The 23,740-nt window shown below is 42.2% G+C and overlaps 1 protein-coding gene across 1 annotated transcript in view; it reads left to right on the forward strand.

The window, feature by feature from the left end:
• Nucleotides 1-1,887: 1,887 nt before the first annotated feature.
• The window catches only part of CCDC175 (coiled-coil domain containing 175), a 99,927-nt gene continuing 78,074 nt past the window's right edge, over nucleotides 1,888-23,740 (forward strand). The window contains exons 1-5 of the mRNA XM_055436010.2: nucleotides 1,888-2,454; nucleotides 4,401-4,486; nucleotides 6,279-6,390; nucleotides 17,621-17,756; nucleotides 21,113-21,341. Coding sequence (XP_055291985.2) covers nucleotides 2,277-2,454; nucleotides 4,401-4,486; nucleotides 6,279-6,390; nucleotides 17,621-17,756; nucleotides 21,113-21,341 — 741 coding nt within the window. The 5' untranslated portion in view covers nucleotides 1,888-2,276. The remainder of the gene's footprint in view (nucleotides 2,455-4,400; nucleotides 4,487-6,278; nucleotides 6,391-17,620; nucleotides 17,757-21,112; nucleotides 21,342-23,740) is intronic.

Consider the following 23,740-nt stretch of genomic DNA (forward strand, 5'->3'; position numbering starts at 1 on the left):
CAGACTTTATTTTCTTGAATTTTTACTCCTCAGAAGGATTTGAGCATAGTCCAGTATTGAACCATCAGAGATCCTTAAATGCTGAGCAGAGCAAAGCATTGAAACATGCAACCACTTCCTATATATGAGATGTTTAACCAATGCTGGGACCTTGACCTGGTTTAACCCAGGGTCTAGAAACACAACCAAGAAGCTGAGGTTTTCCCTAGAGGTACCAAATTTATGCAGAGGCAGGAACAAGAGCATGTCATCATCAAATACCATATAAACCTCAAATATTGTAGGAACTGCAAATACACCTGAATATAGGATCATCAACACTCCTGTGCAAGTTAGAGGTCAAACTCATGCAGCAGTTGGGTTCTCCTCCTGACCCTGTCAGCAACAGGGGAAACAGAAGCAAACTTGCTTATCATAACTAAAAAAATAAATGTCACCATGGGACTGGGGTATTCTAATATGCTGTTCTGCTCCTGAGTTAAAGTCTGCGTGAAAAATATTGACCAGAAGAGAGAAGTATCTGTTTATGTCACCAGAGAAAAACATGAGAAAAGTAAGGGCCTGACTTCTGGCCCGGTGAACACCATCTATGGCTGCTGAAGGATAAGAATGCTTCTTTGTAGTCTCAACTATTTTAAGTTTGTATATTTTCTTCTGTAAAAAGTTTTTTTTAATAATAATAAAACACTTTACTGTCTTTTGTAATTACAAAGGTATGCAATGCCCTCTCAGGGATTGGCCTCACTCATAGACAGTGGAGAACAATGTGATCCAAATGAAGTGATGAGTAGGAAGAATATTCTGGTGACAGCAAAAAGGTTGGCTTAGGGTGGTCCCATCAGGATAGTTCAAGCAGAGGAATTTACCACAGGAAATTTGCTACAAGGGCTATAGAAACCAAAGGGAAGGAACATAAAGGAGATCCCAGAGACCAGAAAGCTGCCACAAATCTGGTCCATGCCCACATGCCTGCACTGACTGATAAGCAGCTGGAGACTGCTAGAGGCACTGATTCCCACTCTTGCAACTCTGGGAGCCACCAAAGCTGCCTGGACATAGTCAATTGTGGTGGCCTGAAACTGCCACTCCAGGGGATGAATAGAATGGCTTCTCTGCCAGCTAATCTCCCAGCAGTGTCTGCAAGCAGCCAACAAGTGTGTTTGAGGAAGGTGGTTTCTAGACATCCTCCCCCTGACACACGGAGAAAAACACAGAAGGGCAGGGATAGATCTGAATGTCAAATCTTGCAGAAGAAGGGACCCAGGAGGGAGGCCAGGATATGGCTCTCCATGGAAGAAGGAGGCCTGGATTCTAGAGCTAGTTCTGCTGTTGATGTACTGTGTCCTCTCCAAGGCAATATAGCACAATGATGCAGGACATACATATACTCTGTGTCCTCATATGCAAAGTGGGGAATAACATCTACCCCACAGGATGATTATGAGGGTTAAATAGGATACTGTAGGTAAAGTAGGACAAGGTATATAGTTCCATTCCACAAGATAGTTGTTGTCATGCTATTTTCACTATGATTTCAGTTTCAATCTGTAAAGGAAAGTGAAGAAGGAGGGGGTTAAATCATCTTTGCTACTCTCTAAACAGATGAAAGAGGAACTAACAGTTACTCTCAATCTGAGCCTGATGCAGGGCTGGATTTTAGAGACACAGAGAAAAATTAATAATATCCCTGCCTTGAAAGAGCTCATAGTTTGATGAGAAAGCAGAAAAAATTCACTGATTCAAGGTAAAATGTGCTCAGGGTAGAAGGTCTCCAGGGAAAGGTCTTGAAGAATGCAGTGATGGGTTTTGTAGCATAATGGAAGGATTTACACAGGCTCCACTTTAAACTCAAAATGATTCTCTTGTGACCCTGGGCAATTCACTTAGTCATCCCGGCCTCAGTTTCTTTATCTGTTTAAGTGGAGATTATAAAAGAGCCATTACATAGCCATTGTGAACATTAAGGGAGCTGTACACAAAGCTCCTCCCTTTAGGACCTAGCACAGAAACGCGCTCAAACATGATCAGGATTGCCCGCGGTCAGAGAGAAGGGCACAAGTGTTCAGGTACAAGGCCTGAACGAGAAAAACGGAAATGCAAAGAGGAAATGACGGCTAAAGAGGGTCTCATAGCTACAGGATCCCTTAATTATTGTGGATAAAGTTAGAGAAACTGGCTAGGCACCCACCCCAGGTGAGAGCCACGAGCTGGCGCACTGCCTCAGCGTCCTCGTTGCCCGTGGCAACCGGCAGTCCTTGCCTCTGGCCTGGTCGAAAATGCGCAAGAGCAGTAAGATGACTCTGAGCTCCTGGTCTCCGGAGCTGGGGTTAGTTAGCGAGAAGGCGCTGCCGGTGGCCGCTGTCTCCACTGGCCCCTCCCTGGAATTATGCACCTTCCCCTCCACGCTGGGCTCCTCGGTCGCGACCGACGCTCTTGAGCAGCTCCTTGTTGTGGGTGAGCGGCCCGTGGGCTCTCAGAGGGACATCTCGGAAGTGGTGTTTAGGAGGCATGAAGCAGAAACCCTAGAGGGAACCTTCTCCAGCTCCTTGTGGAAGAGATGGGCAACAGAGTGGGACCCAAGGCTCAGCTCACACTAGTAGCTGGTGGCAAATCCCAGACAAATCCTGAACTCCCAGGCTATTGCCATTTCCTTGTAATTAGAATGCCCAACTGCATTTAGGCTATGTATTTAATTTCAGTTTGTCTCTTTCTTGCTGTTTCTTGGCAAGTTAACTTTCTCCAACACTTAGTCATGGCAAACTGGAGAATTTAACAGGTAAATCAGAAAGCAAGTGTTCAAGAAGCTCCTGTTGCCTTAGGCAAGGAACTGTGCATTAGGCACAAATACTTTTTCTGCTAACAATTTCTGGACTGTCAGAAAATTTTCATAGGAGAAAGCTTCATTATGCTTTCTTGCCCTAAATGTGAGTTATAAAATATGTAGCTATCCAGTCCATTTGCAAGTGGGAACATGCTTGTACTCATTCATTCCATAGAAGAATTGAAAGGAGATAATGAAGAACAGGAAGTCTGGCGTGCTGCAGTCCATGGGGTCACAAAGATTCAGACATGACTTAGCAACTGAACAACAGCAACAGCAAGCCAAGCATGCCTGTCCTTCCCTAACACACATTGCTTGGAACCTCAGGAACTGATTTTCACTCGGTTTGAGAACTTAGTCCATTAAGAGAATCCAAGTTCCCTGGAACAGAGGGCAGAAAATAGCATTTCTTCTGGGAGGTGAGGATGACCACTCAGGGCATGGACTCTGGAGTCACACCCCTTGTGTCTGAATCCAGACTCAATCAGTGATAAGCTCTGTCACCTAAAGCACATCACATAACCTCAAGTCTTAGATCTCTCACTTGTGAAATGGGAAGCATCATGGAGTTATAAAAACCAATTTAGATTTTACAAACATGTGAAAAATTAAGCTTATCAAACTCATGCCACACATGAGGATGCAGGCCTGGAATCTGTTTAGACAGAATTTGTATAATGCAATGGTGACAGAGCCAAGGTGAGTGGAGTTTCCTCTGTTGTCTCTCCTCTTCCTTTTTTCTTTTCCTTATTCTCTGTCTGCATGTATCTTGTCTTCCTTACTTTTGCAAACATTTTCCAAACCTCTCTTCTCGTGTGTTTTCATCTTACAGTATGTCAGAGACAGGTGATATCTTTCATATGGCAGTGAATGAAAGGGGTTAAAAACTCTTATCTAACTCACTCCTACCAGTTTCACAAATATTTACTCTCACCCCATGATCAAAATACTGGCACAGAAGTGAAAATGACATGATGGATATTTAAAGAATTAAGTGTTTTTTTGTAAAATATTACATTTAGGATATATATGTATGTGTGTGTATATATATATATATATGCACATGAGGAGAGCATGGCAACCCACTCCAGTATTCTTGCCTGGAGAATCCCCACAGATGGAGGAGCCTGGCAGGCTACAGTCCATGTGGTCACAAAGAGTCAGACATGACTCAAGTGACTCAGTAGCAGCAGCAGCATATATATACATACAAATATATATATGAAGACTTTCTTAAGCCCACATTATGGGCATGTTATATTTATCCATTTCATAAAATATTTATTAAATTATTGAATTTTTTGTCCTATACTATACAGGTTCCTTCTTTCTACCATGAATTATACAAAGGTGGAAACTTAAGAGGAGGTTGGCCTCAAGAAACATGAAGTATATCCCTAAATTTGTACACTGTAAAATAAGGGATAATAAATACAAAAGAGATTCATATTATTTACTATAAAAATTAAGAGTTAGAAGATATAATTTTCAACTGATTAAGCATTTGAGCTAGACCTTTAATGGTTAAGTAGGATTTGGATAGATAAGTAAGAGATCTTAATTTTCTGATTTTTTTTAGAACAATCACTGCAAAGTGACTATTTTAAATGCAATGAAGAAGCTAAGAACTTTCTTAAGGACGTTGCTATCGCTGTTAAGAAATTGGTATTGTATTACCTATAAGAGCTACTTTTTCAATCTTCCACTTATTTCTTCATCAAACTTTAATTTAGCACCAACTCTGTTCAATGTACTTCAGTAGATGAATAAGGAAAATATTTGCCCTGAATGAAAATTTCTCTCAGTTTACTAACATTTGCACCAGTGTGGATCAGCTGTGGATTGCTGCTCAGTTTCCCAGGCAGAGCACTGAGTTAGGGACCTGTGCTATGCAGGAGGGCAAGACTGCTCAAGAGAAGAGACCCTGGTGATAACAGCTCAGTTAAGAGTGAGTCACCTGCCATCAATGTGTGAACATTGCTTAAAACCAGCAAACAACCTCTGGGATAAACTGCATGCATAGTGCCAATTTTCCCAAGTCTCTATAAGCAATTCCTCACAAAACTGGTGAAAGATTATTTGGGACTTACTCCATCAACATAGACAGTGCTTTTCAGTGAAAGCAAACAGGTTCTCTTTCAGTTATGCTAACTTGGCCCCATCAAAGTAATATTTAAAGACCTTCCTTTTGAAGTGTCACAACCATGTCTATTTGGCTCTGGCCCTGAATGATGTTTCAGAAAAGTGACATCCCATTTGATTTAAAAATATTGAGTAAGAATCTCCTATATATCAAATATCTAAAAATGTTGAAATATGGCTGTAAAATAAATGAGTCGAGTCTGCAGATTGCTGAAAAAAGTTAATCTCGTTACTTTGTATTTTTATGAAATTATATGTAGTTGTACATGTATACTACAGAATTAGATTTTATAATCCCAGTAAGTTAAGTACATATATGTAAACATGAGAGTTTGTGTGTGTGGTGCTGCATTGTGATCCTGTGGAAACCTTTTCCTCGTTTTGTTCTTTTATTAAAAAGTTACGTCTTTCTCCAGGATTTGAAAGTTTCAAAGTATTTATTTTGGCTTATTAAAGTATTTAGCATGTCTCCATATACCATATGAGCTGTGAAATCCCTTAAATAGAGATAAATACTCTCATTTTTTACGGTAACATTTTCACTATTATAAAAGCATTATGTGTTTGCTCTGAAAAAGTTAGGGAAAAATAGACAAGCAAAAGGAAGAAAGTATAAAAAACATCATGATCCCACCCTAAAATGATCATAACTAACTCTTTGATGGATGTCTTTCCTACTTTCAGGATATAGATGATGCCTGTATTGAATTTTATTTTTTACCAGAAAAATGATCATACTAAATATACAGTTAGGCAACCTGCTTTTTATTATTCATAAAATATAATGGCAATTTTTCAGATCATAAAGAACTATACCCACTACCACCATTTATTTGAAACAGTTTATCTGTTTTTTCCACTATCAGATTATCAGTTTTTTAAGTGTTTTTCCTTTTTTTAAAATAGTCCCACATATATATCCCCACCTGACTATTTGTTTGGATTTTTAGGTAGATCTAAGAAAACTATCATTCTTTTTATACCTAAGCATGCTTTTACAGTCATGTTCCAGTTTATTAAGGAGATTTTTCTCAATGTCACCCTTTTTTTAGGAGTCTTTCCTAAAAAAGAACACACACATAGTGAAAAAATAATTTCCAAGTAGAGGAAATTAAAAGATAAATGAAGAAAGATACCTTAAAATCTGATTGGAGAACAATTATTTCCCACTTTCTATTCTAAATAAAAATGACAGCAAAAGATGTTTACCGAAAAGCAAATTTTGATGTCTGAAAACATCTGTGGGCATTGTTTAGGAAATCAAGCTCATTATTTTAATGTCTTAACTTTTTAAATATGTAATTTACATTTTCAGGAAGAAATGAGAAAGTCCACAATAGATCTTCTGGAAATTGAAAGCATGGAACTCAGCAGATTATATTTTCTATTGGAAACTCTTCCCACTAGTGTTAGCAGAGAATTGGAAGGTACTTTGAGTTTATTAACTGTAGAAATTTAGTTTATCTTATAAGACAATAATCTAGTACTTGTAACAAGATGAGTTGAATAGTTATTTCATATCAAAAAACAGCCAGAAAGAGTATACAAGACACATACAGTGAGATCCATAATATGTTTCCCTTTTAAGTGGAATAACATATATGACTTGAATTTATATAATTATTATAAATAGACTAAAAACAATATTTGTCCCTTTGTGACTGGCTTATTTCACTTGGCATGTTTTTAAGGGTAATTCATGTTGTAGCATTTGCCAGAATTTCTTTTATGGATAAGCAATATTCCATTGTATGTATATACCATGGTTTGTTTATCCGTTCATCCATCAATGGACCCTTGCATTATTTCCATTTTTTTTAGCTGTTGTAAATAATGTAGTTACAAAATAATAACAATAACAATTATAATAGTAAATAACAGTGCTGTTACAAAGGTGTGTTTATATCCATTGTATCAGGTGTGCAAATATCTATTCCAGTCTCTCCTTCCAACTCTTTGGGTAGAAATGTAGAAGGGAATTGCTGGATTGTATGGTAATACAGTAATTTTGTGTTTAATTTTTCAAGAAGCTGTTATATTGTTTTCCATAGTGACTGCACCATTTTACCTTCATTTGCACAATGCAAAAGCATTCCAATTTTTCTGCATTCTTGCCAGCACTTGCTATTTTCTGTTTTTGTTTTGTTTTAAATAACAGCCACCTGGATTCTCTGGTGGCTCATACGGTAAGGTGTCTGCCCGCAATGCGGGAAACCCAGGTTCGATCCCTGCGTTGGGAAGATGCCCTGGAGAAGGAAATGGCAACCTGTCGGGGTCCAGCCTCGGCAGAGTCCAGGGATACCCTCAGGATGAGCAGCATCGGCGAGAAAAGAAAGGAAAAAAAAGGCGAGTCGAGTCTTGGTAGAGTGCAGAATCAAGACTGCTTTATTTTTCTACATCAGTGCTTATATACCCTAAAACCAGCAATACTAAAAAGGGAGGAGGGATTGTCTTGATAAAATTGTGCCAGGAATGCAGTCATAGACCATCTTCCAGAACAGTCATTACCTTTACGCATAACTCTTGAACAATGGGCTCTTAAGACATCAAGGCCACAAGGCATGAGAAATGGCTTTATTTGTGTATCGGTTCCGTTCCTTTCCGTCGCTCAGTCGTGTCCGACTCTATGCAACCCCGTGGACTGTAGCCTACCAGGCTTCTCCGTCCATGAGATTCTCCAGGCAAGAATACTGGAGTGGGTTACCGTTTCCTTCTGTGTATCAGTTAGTCAACTGTAAAAACTATTAGCAAGCCTTATTGGGAGCCTCAGTTCTGGGCAGACTTTGTGACTCCCTAGGTAGCGTGGTATCTGTTTTTGGGCTCTACCCCCATACATCTGCAGAGACAATTTTCTACACTAATACTATATACTAATCAAATCCCTTATGATTATACAGTGGAAGTAAGAAATAGATTTAAGGGTCTAGATCTGATAGATAGAGTGCCTGATGAACTCTGGACGGAGGTTCGTGACACTGTACAGGAGACAGGAACCGAGACCATCCCCATGGAAAAGAAATGCAAAAAAGCAAAATGGCTGTCTGAGGAGGCCTTACAAATAGCTGTGAAGAGAAGAGAAAAGCAAAGGAGAAAAGGAAAGATATAAGCATCTGAATGCAGAGTTCCAAAGAATAGCAAGGAGAGATAAGAAAGCCTTCCTCAGTGATCAATGCAAAGAAATAGAGGAAAACAACAGAATAGGAAAAACAAGAGATCTCTTCAAGAAAATTAGAGATATCAAGGGAATATTTCATGCAAAAATGGGCTCTATAAAGGACAGAAATGGGATGGACCTAACAGAAGCAGAAGATATTAAGAAGAGGTGGCAAGAATACACAGAAGAACTGTACAAAAAAGACCTTCACGACGAAGATAATCACAATGGCGTGATCACTCACCTGGAGCCAGACATCTGGGAATATGAAGTCAAGTGGGCCTTAGAAAGCATCACTACGAACAAAGCTAGTGGAGGTGATGGAATTCCAATTGAGCTATTTCAAATCCTGAAAGATGATGCTGTGAAAGTGCTGCACTCAATATGCCAGCAAATTTGGAAAACTCAGCAGTGGCCACAGGACTGGAAAAGGTCAGTCTTCATTCCAATCCCAAAGAAAGGGAATGCCAAAGAATGCTCAAACTACCGCACAATTGCACTCATCTCACACGCTAGTAAAGTCATGCTCAAAATTCTCCAAGCCAGGCTTCAGCAATATGTGAACCGTGAACTTCCAGATGTTCAAGCAGGTTTTAGAAAAGGCAGAGGAACCAGAGATCAAATTGCCAACATCCGCTGGATCATGGAGAAAGCAAGAAAGTTCCAGAAAAACATCTATTTCTGCTTCATTGACTATGCCAAAGCCTTTGACTGTGTGGATCACAATAAACTGTGGAACATTCTGAAAGAGGTGGGAATACCAGACCACCTGACCTGCCTCTTGAGAAACCTGTATGTAGGTCAGGAAGCAACAGTTAGAACTGGACATGGAACAACAGACTGGTTCCAAATAGGAAAAGGAGTACGTCAAGGTTGTATATTGTCACCCTGCTTATTTAACTTATATGCAGAGTACATCATGAGGAACGCTGGGCTGGAAGAAGCACAGCTGGTATCAAGATTGCTGGGAGAAATATCAATAACCTCAGATATGCAGATGACACCACCCTTATGGCAGAAAGTGAAGAGGAACTCAAAAGCCTCTTGATGAAAGTGAAAGAGGAGAGTGAAAAGGTTGGTTTGAAGCTCAACATTCAGAAAACAAAGATCATGGCATCTGGTCCCATCACTTCATGGGAAATAGATGGAAAAACAGTGGAAACAGTGTCAGACTTTATTTTTTGGGGCCCTAAAATCACCGCAGATGCTGATTGCAGCCAGGAAATTAAAAGATGCTTACTCCTTGGAAGGAAAGTTATGACCAACCTAGATAGCATATTAAAAAGCAGAGACATTACTTTGCCAACCAAGGTCCGTCTAGTCAAGGCTATGGTTTTTCCCGTGGTCATGTATGGATGTGAGAGTTGGACTGTGAAGAAAGCTGATCTCCGAAGAATTGATGCTTTTGAACTGTGGTGTTGGAGAAGACTCTTGAGAGTCCCTTGGACTGCAAGGAGATCCAACCAGTCCATTCTAAAGGAGATCAATCCTGGGTGTTCATTGGAAGGACTGATGCTAAAGATGAAACTCCAATACTTTGGCCATCTCATGCGACGAGTTGACTCACTGGAAAAGACTCTGATGCTGGGAGGGATTGGGGGCCGGAGGAGAAGGGGAGGACAGAGAATGAGATTGCTGGATGGTATCACCGACTCGATGGACATGAGTTTGAGTGAACTCCGTGAGTTGGTGATGGACAGGGAGGCCTGGCGTGCTGTGATTCATGGGGTCGCAGAGAGTCGGACACGACTGAGTGACTGAACTGAACTGAACTGAACTGAATACTATATGCTTATTCATTTTGTTATCAACCTTTATGTTTTCTTCTAGTGTACTCCCAGGCACACCATAGACAGGGGGCAGGGAGACATATCAGCAAGCACTGGTATGTGACCTTGAGGGCCAAGAGTCTCATGAGCTCCCTCCAGATCTCACTCTAAGGGGCCCTTCTAAACTCGTGAAAGGCTTTGTATCTATTTTGCTTGTGGAGTGTTTAGGCCTATCGTTAGCAGACTTAGTTTTATGCCAGGGGCGTTTTGTGCAGTCTTGAGCATTTCGAATTCTAAATTGATGTTTATAACCTCAACAGGGCCAGAAGGGGTAGGATGTTCTGTGTAAAAATATTTTCTTCATTCCTGGCCTGTTTATAGGGCCCATACACCCTCATGTACTGCTGCCATGCAAAGGCTTCAAGGGGGATATCTGAGCAGGAGTCAGAATTCTTAGAAAGCATAGAGGACTACCAAGCATCAGAAGAAGAAAAAACGGAGAACCGGGAGTAGATGATGGGGAGGCCCCGAGAAATCCCCGGAGGTCTGGACAGCCTTGTGTGCCAGCTCCTCAAGCCAAGACCTTGTCATGGGCGGGGTCTCTCATGACGGCTCCCAACAGCAACCTACTCCAGTACTCCGGCCTAGAAAATTCCATGGATGGAGGAGCCTGGTGGACTACAGTCCATGAGGTCGCAAAGAGTCAGACACGACTGAGTGACTTCACTTTCACTGGATAAGAATTGCTGTCTCTTGTGGTTTTGATTTGCACTTCTGAATGAAATTGAAAGACGCTTACTCCTTGGAAGGAAAGTTATGACCAACCTAGATAGTATATTAAAAAGCAGAGACATCACTTTGCCAACAAAGGTCCGTCTAGTCAAGGCTATGGTTTTTCCAGTGGGCATGTATGGATGTGAGAGTTGGACTGGGAAGAAAGTTGATCGCCGAAGAATTGATACTTTTGAACTGTGGTGCTGGAGAAGACTCTTGAGAGTCCCTTGGACTACAAGGAGATCCAACCAGTCCATTCTAAAGGAGATCAATCCTGGGTGTTCATTGGAAGGACTGATGCTAAAGCTGAAACTCCAATACTTTGGCCACCTCATGCAACGAGCTGACTCACTGGAAAAGACTCTGATGCTGGGAGGGATTGGGGGCGGGAGGAGAAGGGGACGACAGAGAATGAGATGGCTGGATGGCATCACCGACTCTGTGGACATGAGTTTGAGTGAACTCTGGGAGTTGGTGATAGACTGGGAGGCCTGGCGTGCTGTGATTCATGGGGTCGCAAAGAGTCAGACAGGACTGAGCGACTGAACTGAACTGAACTGAATGATTAGTGATGTTGAGCATCTTTTCATGTGCTTATTGGCCATTGGTTTATCTTCTTTGGAAAAATGTCTGTTCATTTCCTTTGCCCATTTCTTAATTAGGTTATTTGCTTCATTGTTGTTGAGTTGTGGAAATTCTTTATGCGTTCAAGATATTAACCCCTTTCAGATGTATAATTTGTAAGGATTTTGTCCCATTCCATGGGCTACTTTATCACTCTTGTTGATAATGACTTTTCATACACAAAGTTTTTTAATTTTGACGTAGTCCAGTTTATCTGTATTTTCACTTGTTGCCTGTGCTTTTGGTGTCATATCCAAGAAATCATGGCTAAATCCAATGTTATGAAAATTTCACCTATGTTTTCTTCTAAGCGTTTTATAGTTTTAGCTCTTATATTTAGGCCTTTAATCCATAGCGAGTTAAATTTTGTATTTGTTATAAGATCAGACTCCAAATTTATTTTTCCAGCTGCCAGGAGTGTTGGCTGAAGCTCATAGCTCAGTTCCTCTGCAGAAATTGTCCTTGACAAAAGAGAAAGGCTTCACTCCAGGTTGCAGCCCTCCCCTAATGCTGCCCACATTCAGTGACCGGTCACCAGGGCAGCACAAAGGTCTGCCTCCCTCGATCACTGTAGAATAACTCTGAAGTGTCACTGCAACTTTAAAACTCATTATCATTTAAACCCTCCACCCTTCTGCAACTCTCATCTCCTCAGAGGAGATCCAGCTCTATACAAATTTAAAAATTTGTTTCCTAGGGAGCCCAACCTAAAACAGTGGTCTAAATAAACTGAAAAATAATAATAATAATAATAAGATTTTTAAAGTAGCTGTTCCAGTTATCCATTTATTGCCTTGCAGCTCCAAATCTACCTTCATTGTCTGCTCTGTCATAAGGGAGTTGGGTCCTGTAAGTTTCTCCCTTTGCCAGCGGGCCCAGTGTTAAGCTTTGTTAATACAGGGCACTGGAGGGGCACTGGAGGAACAGGGGGTTCTCTTCGTGTTCCAGTGTGCTCAGCTTGGCCACCTCTTGAAATGCAGGTAACTTCTCCCAGCAGCGTGCAGCTGCCCTCGGTGCCCGGAAGTTCCCACCCATATGCCTCGGGCAGCTTCATGGTGGATTGCTACCATTGAGGCACCTTCCTGTGAAGCTTCTCCAGCACTGTTTGCAGTGAGTTCTGAAGTATAGCAGTTCCCTGTGGTCAGATCTCCCCAGTGCCCCCAGAAGTCATATTTCTAGTAAGTTCTGCCAACCCAGCATTTCATGAAGTTCTTTGCCATCCGATGATCCACAGCCCTCTTCAGTGGGGTCTGGATCTTGGGACTGGAGGTGCTGCTTCCTAGAAGGTACTCTATCTTGGCATTCAGGATAGTGCTGCTCCTTGTGCTCTGTATTGCTGAACTCTTTAGAGTCCTCTTTGTGCATGCTGTGCTAAATTGCTTCAGTCGTGTCTGACTCTTTGTGACCCCATGGACTGTTGCCCGCTCAGCTCCCCTGGCCATGGGATTCTCCAGGCAAGAATATTGGAGTGGGTAGCCTTTCCCTTCTCCAAGGGATCTACCCAACCCAGGGATGAAACCCAGGTCTCCTGCATTGCAGGCAGATTCTTTACCAACCGAGCTAATTCTCTGATACAGTTAATAATTCCTGATGACACTGAAATCATAATCACAGGAAACTAGTTGATCTGACCACATGGACCACAGCCGAATGTGGTCCACTGGAGAAGGGAATGGCAAACCACTTCAGTATACTTGCCTTGAGAACCCCATGAACAGTATCAAAGGGCAAAATGATAGGATACTGAATGAGGAATTCCCCAGGTCGGTAGGTACCCAGTATGCTACTGGTGATCAGTGGAGAAATAACTCCAGAAGGAATAAAGGGATGGAGCAAAAGCAAAACCAATACCCAGTTGTGGATGTGACCGATGATAGAAGCAAGGTCCGGTGCTATAAAGAGCAATATTGCATAGGAACCTGGAATGTTAGGTCCATGAATCAAGGCAAATTGGAAGTGGTCAAACAGGAGATGGCAAGAGTGAACATAGACATTCTAGGAATCAGTGAATTAAAATGGACTGGAATGGGTGATTTAACTCAGATGGCCATTATATCTACTACTGTGGGCAGGAATCCCTTAGAAGAAATGGAGTAGCCATCATGGTCAACAAAAGAGTCTGAAATGCAGTACTTGGATGCAATCTTAAAAACAACAGAATGATTTCTGTTCGTTTCCAAGGCAAACCATTCAATATTTCAGTAATCCAGGCCTATGCCCCAACCAGTAATGCTGAAGAAGCCAAAGTTGAACGGTCCTATGAAGACCTACAAGACCTTTTAGAACGAACACCCAAAAAAGATGTCCTTTTCATTCTAGGGGACTGGAATGCAAAAGTCGGAAGTCATGAAACACCTGGAGTAACTGGCAAATTTGGCCTTGGAGCACAGAATGAAGCAGGGCAAAGGCTAATAGAGTTTTGCCAAGAGAATGCACTGGTCATAGCAAACACTCTCTTCCAACAACACAAGAGAAGACTCTACACATGGACATCACCAGATGGTCAATACTGAAATCAGATTGATTATATTCTTTGCAGCCAAAGATGGAGAAGCTGTATACAGTTAGCAAAAACAAGACCAGGAGCTGACTGTGGCTCAGATCATGAACTCCTTATTGCCAAATTCAGACTTAAATTGAAGAAAGTAGGGTAAACCACTAGACCATTCAGATATGACCTCAATCAAATCCCTTATGATTATACAGTGAAAGTGAGGAATAGATTTAAGGGTCTAGATCTGATAGAGTGCCTGATGAACTCTGGATGGAGGTTAGTGACATTGTACAGGAGACAGGGACCAAGACCATCCCCATGGAAAAGAAATGCAAAAAAGCAAAATGGCTGTCTAAGGAGGCCTTACAAATAGCTGTGAAAAGAAGAGAAGCGAAAAGCAAAGGAGAAAAGGAAAGATATAAGCATCTGAATGCAGAGTTCCAAAGAATAGCAAGGAGAGATAAGAAAGCCTTCCTCAGTGATCAATGCAAAGAAATAGAGGAAAACAACAGAATAGGGAAAAACAAGAGATCTCTTCAAGAAAATTAGAGATATCAAGGGAACATTTCATGCAAAGATGGGCTCGATAAAGGACAGAAATGGTATGGACCTAAGAGAAGCAGAAGATATTAAGAAGAGGTGGCAAGAATACACAGAAGAACTGTACAAAAAAGATCTTCACAACCAAGATAATCCCGATGGTGTGATCAACGACCTAGAGCCAGACATCTTGGAATGTGAAGTCAAGTGGGCCTTAGAAAGCATCACGATGAACAAAGCTAGTGGAGGAGATGGAATTCCAGTTGAGCTATTTCAAATCTTGAAAGATGATGCTGTGAAAGTGCTGCACTCAATATGCCAGCAAATTTGGAAAACTCAGCAATGGCCACAGGACTGGAAAAGGTCAGTCTTCATTCCAATCCCAGAGAAAGGGAATGCCAAAGAATGCTCAAACTACCGCACAATTGCACTCATCTCACACGCTAGTAAAGTCCTGCTCAAAATTCTCCAAGCCAGGCTTCAGCGATATGTGAACCGTGAACTCCCAGATATTCAAGCAGGTTTTAGAAAAGGCAGAGGCACCAGAGATCAAATTGCCAACATCCGCTGGATCATGGAGAAAGCAAGAGAGTTCCAGAAGAGCATCTATTTCTGCTTCATTGACTATGCCAAAGCCTTTGACTGTGGATCACAATAAACTGTGGAACATTCTGAAAGAGATGGGAATCCCAGACCACCTGACCTGCCTCTTGAGAAACCTGTATGCAGGTCAGGAAGCAACAGTTAGAACTGAACATGGAACAACAGACTGGTTCCAAATAGGAAAAGGAGTACGTCAAGGCTGTATATTGTCACCTTGCTTATTTAACTTATATGCAGAGTACATCATGAGGAACGCTGGGCTGGAAGAAGCACAAGCTGGTATCAAGATTGCTGGGAGAAATATCAATAACCTCAGATATGCAGATGACACCACCCTTATGGCAGAAAGTGAAGAGGAACTAAAAAGCCTCTTGATGAAAGTGAAAGAGGAGAGTGAAAAGGTTGGCTTGAAGCTCAACATTCAGAAAACAAAGATCATGGCATCTGGTCCCATCACTTCATGGGAAATAGATGGAAAAACAGTGGAAACAGTGTCAGACTTTATTTTTTGGGGTTCGTAAATCACTGCAGATGCTGATTGCAGCCAGGAAATTAAAAGACGCTTACTCCTTGGAAGGAAAGTTATGACCAACCTTGATAATATATTAAAAAGCAGAGACATTACTTTGCCAACAAAGGTCCATCTAGTCAAGGCTATGGTTTTTCCTGTGGTCATGTATGGATATGAGAGTTGGACTGTGAAGAAAGCTGATCGCCGAAGAATTGATGCTTTTGAACTGTGGTGTTGGAGAAGACTCTTGAGAGTCCCTTGTACCGCAAGGAGATCCAACCAGTCCATTCTAAGGGAGATTGATCCTGGGTGTTCATTGGAAGGACTGATGCTAAAGCTGAAACTCCAATACTTTGGCCACCTCATACGACGAGTTGACTCACTGGAAAAGACTGATGCTGGGAAAGGTTGGGGGAGGGAGGAGAAGGGGATGACCAAGAATGAGATGGCTGGATGGCATCACCAACTCTGTGGACATGAGTTTGAGTGAACTCCGGGATTGGTGATGGACAGGGAGGCCTGGCGTGCTGTGATTCATTGGGTCGCGGAGAGTCGGACATGACTGAGCGACTGAACTGAACTGAACTGAACTGATGTTAAACTTTCCCTATTCACTATGAGATTTCTATCTCCCAGTTAGACTCTGAATGATATAGTCAGTTATGAAACAATATGCTCAGTTAGTTGGCAGGGAAAATCCAACAAACTCCTACATGCAAATAAAAAATAAAACTTAAAAGAATCTGTGCTCAAGACAGAAATAAGAATGTTTTTGTTTTATTTCCTTTATTTCCTTTTTTTTTTTTTTTACTGTCCAGTTACTTTTATAAGCAAGACAAATATTTTAGAAGGGAAAAGAAATACTGTACTAGTTTATAAGGTCTTTGATACACCTGAAATACTTAACCAAATAAATTTAATTGGCCTTGTATTATAAAGCTTTTCAACTCAAAGTATGGTTCTTGGATCAGTAGCATCAACCTCACCTGGGAGCTTACAAAATTCAGAATCTCTAGGTCCTCCTCAGACCTACTATATCAAATTCTTTATTTCAACAATACCCCCCAAGAATTAAATATGTTGCATATTCAAGACATAAAGTTTGAGAAGCCCTGCTACAATGAGCAATTTAACTTATAACCTATGAAAAAAATAATCTAGTTCTCTCAGGGGAGCTACCAGTTTCTATGGAATTTGTTTCAGAGAAATGGATAGCCCAATACTCATTTTTGAACAACCGTGTTCAAAAATTCATGCATTTTCACCATCTAACTCTCAAGCACAGAGGTGATCCTTTGAAGTCTTCTGTGATTTAAGCCTTATGTGATTACACAGATATGTTTTTTATCAATGGATAATTTAGTTTTTTAACACACTGGCTTCCCCAGAAAGCAGAGCCAGAAGCAGTGGCTTTTGCACTATTATTTATTTATTTATTTTTAATTTCAATGTTCTATTTATTTATTTGGCTGCTCCAGGTCTTAGTTATGGCACTCAGGATCTTCAGTCTTCATTGTGGCATTGAGGATCTTTTTTACTTTCTGTGTGCATTGGGAGCGTGGAGTCTTAGCCACTAGACCACCAGGGAAGTCCCTGCACTATTATTTTATTAGGACATACAGTCCAGGTGGATGAGAGTGGGATTAGGAACCAAAGCAGGAAGAAGGGAGAGCTAATATGGAGGCAATATGATGCTGACTACTGGTGATAGCAGCTAGTTAAGTATGAGAATATGCCCCCAGGACACAGTGGTACCCCTTCTCAGGAACATCCAGGCAGTCCGCTGGTGCATGCTTGCCACATCTCCCAAACTTTGCGTTACTTATACGTGGGGGGTGTGAGTATCTGAAGATGTCCCATAGTAGAGGTGACAGGGAAGTCCTAGATAGCTGAGAAGTGGATAGGACAGGCAGGAATCAGGAGCTGTCAGACTGCACCAGTCTAAAGTTGTGCAGAGCTCATAGAAAGCTGGTCACTGACCATAGCAGCAGCTGAAATTAGGGATATAATTGATAGGTGAGATTGAGAGGGTCCAAAGCAGTGAGGGAGAGGTGTCTGATCCAGAACATACTTAGAAGAGTATTTCAAAGAAAGATATAGTTTGTTTATGACTTGAAAGGTCAGTATCTACAATTGTGCTCAATTATTATTTCTCAAATAACTGAGTAACACTTCTTCCACTTTTAAGAATGTGTCAGGGATGCACGCAGAGTGAATCTTGTTGAGATAAGTCAACTACACACAAAAGTTACAAGGATAAATGATGAAATGGAGTTTATGAAGAGGAAAATATTCCATCTGCAAACAGATAATACAGCTCTAGGGTAGGTATTTTTGTTTGTTTGTTTGAAGGAGTCAGGGTCTGGGGATAAAGTGGGAAATTTTTCCTAAGGGATTTGTCCTCTGGTCTGATCTTCCCTGTAGCTCAATCGATAAAGAATCTGCCTACACAGCAGGAGACCCGGATTCAATTCCTAGATCAGGAGGAAATGGCAACCCACTCCAATATTCTTGCCTTGGAAAATCCCAATGGACAGAGGAGCCTGGCAGGCTAGAGTCCATGGGGTTGCGCAGAATCAGACACCAATTATTGACTGAACCACCTCTGAACTCGTGCAGGGCAAGTTAAGAGGCGGAGATAACTTGTAGAAGATGACTGGGCTGATGAGGGGTGTGTGATAGCTGCAGACAGCTGGGAAGAGAGCAGAAAATCTTCTACCACCATAGCCAGGAGACTGTAGGATTTCAGAGGGAATTCAGCTTCCCACAGCAACTACACACAACTTACTATGTATAAGTCACACACTGCCTCGCACCCCACCTCCAAAGGTAGAAACACAGTGACTTTCATTTCATTTTTAGTAAAATTAAGTTTACAAACCTCAACCACACACTAACCCCTCTTGGAGATTCACAATGCATATTTATGCACGGTGCATGCTAGCCACAATCACCAGAGACCACAGACTATCAATTTCTAAACTATTAACAAGGAAGCTAATGTCCAGGCTGAAATACTCATATCAGTTTGCCAGCACCATCACACCCCTATGGACCAATGACTCAAACTTGAGTGTACATTAGCATCACCTGGAATGCTTGTTAAAACACAAATTACTGGGACCTCCACCACAGATTTCTGATTCAGTAGGTCTAGGGAATGGGGGCAAGAATTTCCATTTTTAACAAGTTCCTAGATGCTGCTGCTTGTCCTGACCACATTTTGAGAATCACTGCCCTAGAGAAATCTTCATGGAAAGCCAAATTACAAGTGAACATGATGTGGGTTGCCTGATGAGCCAGCATCACCAAGCTAAAGTCAATTATTGCATCCATTTTTGGAAGAAAGATGTACATCAAGGTGCCTGCACTCGCTGACAGGCTTGTTCTCCCCTGGACAATCCTCAAAAACTGGGCACATGCAAGCTCTTCAGGGGTGGAGGAAGGGGATTTCCTCAGGTCCTGAGAATTTGGGAGACCAACCCATCTCAATGTACCTAGTCAGGTGTATTGATTTGATATGTTTTGCTTTGCTTCCTTAAGGCTACTCAATCCTTAGTTTGCTTCATTCTTAGCAGACTTCCTCTACTAAACCTACAAAATACCCATTATTTGACACCATCCAGCCTGGGATTCGGAGAAGGCGATGGCACCCCACCCCAGTACTCTTGCCTGGAAAATCCCATGGACGGAGGAGCCTGGTGGGCTGCAGTCCATGGGGTCATGAAGAGTCGGACAAGACTGAGCGACTTCACTTTCACTTTTCACTTTCACACATTGGAGAAGGAAATGGCAACCCACTCCAGTTTTCTTGCCTGGAGAATCCCAGGGACGGGGGAGCCTGGTGGGCTTCTGTCTATGGGGTCACGCAGAGTCGGACACGACTGAAGTGACTTAGCAGCAGCAGCAGCCTGGGATTATTTCAACTGCCTTTCTGTTGTAGAGTTAACTTCTGGAAAATGAACTTACCAACAACCTGTTTCCATTTTCCTAAGCCTTTGCACACTACTGAACAAGTTCAGTTCCCCCTGAACTTAAGTGTTTAGCTTTGCAGATTAGAAGAAAGTCTTTACATTGCAGGAGATTTGAAAAAAGGCAAATAGAGAAATGGCATCACTTCCTCCAAATCTTTTATTGTCATTCCTGGGGCAGATGTTTCTCACAATCTTAGGGTCTTCTTCAGGTGGAAGTGGCCAGTAATAAATATGTAAGGTTAATCTCTCCTCTTGAACTCAGATTTGGCAATGGCTGTGAGAAGATAGGGCTTCCCAGGTGACTCAGTGGTAAAGAATTCGTCTGAGATGCAGAAGACGCAGGAGATGCCATGGGTTCACTCCTTGAGTCAGGAAGATCCCCTGGAGGAGGGCATGGCAACCCACTCCAGTGTTCCTGCCTTGGAGAACCCCATGGACAGAGGAGCCTGGCAGGCTACAGTCTGCAGGGTCACACAGAGTTGGACACGACTGAAGTGACTGAGTACCCACGAATGTGAGGAGTTAAGAGAGTTTAAATTAGATTTTAAGCACCCTCTGAACCGTGAAGACAGACTCAGATCCCTCTTCCCCAATTCCTGTCCTTCAGAGGGGGATTAGATTTCTCTTGGACAGTCTCTGCATCAGAAGTTGACTAGAAGAGTGGTGGGATGTTTATCTATCTTTGGCTTAACTATGTATCTCACAATGATAAGGTAGTTATGGCAAAGTTACATATCAAACCTTTTGTCCAGCCGGATTCCGCTTGCCTGTTCAAAACCGTTTTTGAATCATTGTGAGCTTTAAACCAAAATATCCCATAGTTCAGTTCAGTTCAGTTCAGTTCAGTCATGTCTGACTCTCCGCGACCCCATGAATCACAGCACGCCAGGACTCCCTGTCCATCACCAAATCCTGGAGTTCACTCAAATTCATGTCCATTGAGTCGGTGATGCCATCCAGCCATCTCATTCTCCGTCGTCCCCTTCTCCTCCCGCCCCCAACCTTTCCCAGCATCAGAGTCTTTTCCAGTGAGTCAACTCGTCGCATGAGGTGGCCAAAGTATTGCAGTTTCAGCTTTAGCATCAGTCCTTCCAATGAACACCCAGGATTGATCTCCTTTAGAATGGACTGGTTGGATCTCCTTGCAGTATAAGGGACTCTCAAGAGTCTTCTCCAACACCACAGTTGGCAGGGTGAGGCAGGACCCCAAAACACTTTAGCAGTGATAAACAGTTGCAAGATGGATACTGTGTTTCCTTCTGCCCTTCATTTCAACCAAGTTTGCTGCTGCTGCTAAGTTACTTCAGTCGTGTCCAACTCTGTGCAACCCCACAGATGACAGCCCATCAGACTCCCCCGTCCCTGGGATTCTCCAGGCAAGAACACTGGAGTGGGTTGCCATTTCCTTCTCCAATGCATGAAAGTGAAAAGTGAAAGTGAAGTCACTCAGTCGTGTCTGACCCTCAGCGACCTCATGGACTGCAGCCTTCCAGACTCCTCTGTCCATGGGATTTTCCAGGCAAGAGTACTGGAGTGGGGTGCCACTGCCTTCTCTGCAACCAAGTTTAGGCCATTACAAATACAACTCTAAAATAAGTATCCCTTAAGTTTCCCTCTTTATGGCGGTTCATCTCATCAAACAGACTTTAAATTTCTTTCTGGAAAAAGCCATTCTTCTTATGCCAAGAAGGACTCTTTTTCTCTAGTGAAAGGCAAGAGGAGCTAGCGAAGCATTATGGAAAGGCTGTCCTGTCACTCAACCATGCAATGAAAGAAAAAGCCACTATCACTATTTACATCAATGAGACTTATACCAAAATTAACTTGGAGAAGAAAGAACTAGAACTGCAAAAAAAGTATATTCAAGAAATAGAGGAGCAAATAGAAAGAGAAACAGCAGAATATTTGAAGAAAAAAGAAAAATTGAATCAAGAGGTAAGTGGTATAAGGTATAGATTGGGTGGGACAGAAAAAGGAAAGACGACCTCAACAGAAGTAGGTTACCTTTATTCAGGCAAGGAGGGGGCGACAGTCGGCCTAACGACCAGGCTGAGCGCCCAGAGGGATCAGGGAGGCTCCATATTTATAGGGAGGTTTGTGGAAGCGATAAGGGAAACATTAATCAGACAGGATGTTTTGGGTATTCTTTAGTTGAGATGGCATTTGTAGTTGGGCAGGGGATGATAAGTCTTTTGGGCAGGTGTAGGGAGTGGAAAGTTTTTGGGCAGGGGGTGATAAGTCTTCAGGGCAGGTGTAGGGGGTGGGAGGTTTCTGGACAGGGGGTGATAAGTCCCAGATAGATGCAGCTGGCCTGGAGCATCAGGGTGGGACCTAAAGTTCTGTTTTTGTTTTCTCCGAAGGTAGGTGATTCAGCAAGGGCCTTTGAGACTGTTGTTTTCTTTTCTAGGCCCAAAAGACTCCTTCAAGTGGTATGATTTTTTTAAAAATAGAGAATTGTACAGAATTGAAGCAGGATATGAGAAACAACGTATTTGCCCTTGAAGATAGCAAGCGTTCCCATGTATCTTCTGCAGGAATAGAGCAGAGGCTCCAGAACACTGGAGCCCGTGGGGGAGATGTTTGGTTTGTACCACCATCTCAGTTCGTGGGAAGGAATACAAGTGATAATGATGGCAACACTGGGGTGGCCCCTTGCTTATATGCAGCCCTATAGGAAGTAGGAATTTGCTTCTGTGTCATTTGGTTGTCTTTGACAGTTCTGAGGCCCTGTTTCTGTAGATAGGATCAGTGAGTTCAACTCTGCTGGAACTGATGCCAAAACTTGGCCTCTATGCACTGTCACTGAATTGAATCTTGGGAACAGAGTTTTGTGTAAAGTAGAAAAGAATAGCTTTATTGCTTTGCCAACAAAAGATAACCACAGTGGGCTAATGCCCTCAAAATTATGTATCCTAAGCCAGTGAGGGGGGAGTCTTATAGTCAAGGGAAGGATTACAGACAAGGATCAGGGTGCACACGGGGGTCTGCATTCCTTCAATCCAGAGGTCATCTGGCCTGGCATCAGGTGGTCTTGTGATGGCTTCTGTGATTCTCAAGGTTATTGAACTGTGACCTTCTCTCTGAAATAAAAAGTAGTTAATTAACATCTTTACTTGATGAGGACTCCAGTTTTGTGTAAGAGCTCAAAGATATTGTTATATTTATCCCTTAAAGAGGAATCACATCCTTGCCTCAAGGCTGCACTGTTGTTTCCTGACTGCTCCTCCCTTGTTTCTGCATCTCCTCCCTTCCTTGATATATCAACTGTTTGAACTGCCCTCTGGAACCCAGGGAAGGTCATGGAAGCTGTTCAGTTCAGTTCAGTTGCTCACTCATGTCCAACTATTTGTGACCTCATAGACTGCAACACGCCAGGTTTCTCTATCCATCACCAACTCCCAGAGCTTGCTCAAACTCATGTCCATTGAGTCAGTGATGCCATCCAACCACCTCATTCTCTTCCCATTCTTCTCCTGCCTTCAGTCATTCCTAGCATCAGGATCTTTTCCACTGAGTCAGTTCTTCGCATCAGGTGGCCAAAGGATTGGAGCTTCAGCTTCAGCATCAGTCTTTCCAATGAATATTCAGGACAGAGTTCCTTTAGGATGGACTGGTTGGATCTCTTTACAGTCCAAGGGACTCTCAAGAGTCTTCTCCAATACCACAGTTGAAAAGCATCAATTCTTCAGAGCTCAGCTTTCTTTATAGTCCAAATCTCACATCCATACATGACTACTGGAAAAACCATAGCTTTGACTAGACAGACCTTTGTTGGCAAAGTAATGTCTCTGCTTTTTAATATACTATCTAGGTTGGTCATAACTTTCCTTCCAAGGAGTGTCATTTAATTTCATGGCTGCAGTCACCATCTGCAGTGATTTTGGAGCTCCCCAAAATAAAGTCTCTCACTGTTTCCACTGTTTCTCCATTTATTTGCCGTGAAGTGGGGGGACTGGATGCCATGATCTTAGTTTTCTGAATGTTGAGCTTCAAGCCAACTTTGTCACTCTCCTCTTTCACTTTCATCAAGAGGCTCTTTAGTTCGTCTTCACTTTCTGCCAAAGGGTTGTGGCATCTGCATATCTGAGGTTATTGATATTTCTCGCTGCTATCTTGATTCCAGCTTGTGCTTCATCCAGCCCAGTGTTTCTCATGATGTACTCAGGGTGACAATATATAGCCTTGACATACTCCTTTCCCAATTTGGAACCAGCCCCTTGTTCCATATTTGGTTCTAACTGTTGCTTCTTGACCTGCATACAGATTCTCAGGAGGCAGGTCAAGTGGTCTGGTATTCTCATCTCTTTAAGAATTTTCCAGTTTATTGTGATCCA

The sequence above is a fragment of the Moschus berezovskii genome, chromosome 9 (assembly GCF_049115385.1).
Source record: "Moschus berezovskii isolate FMDL1 chromosome 9, NW_MosBer_1.0, whole genome shotgun sequence".
NCBI classification, from domain to species: Eukaryota; Metazoa; Chordata; class Mammalia; order Artiodactyla; family Moschidae; genus Moschus; species Moschus berezovskii.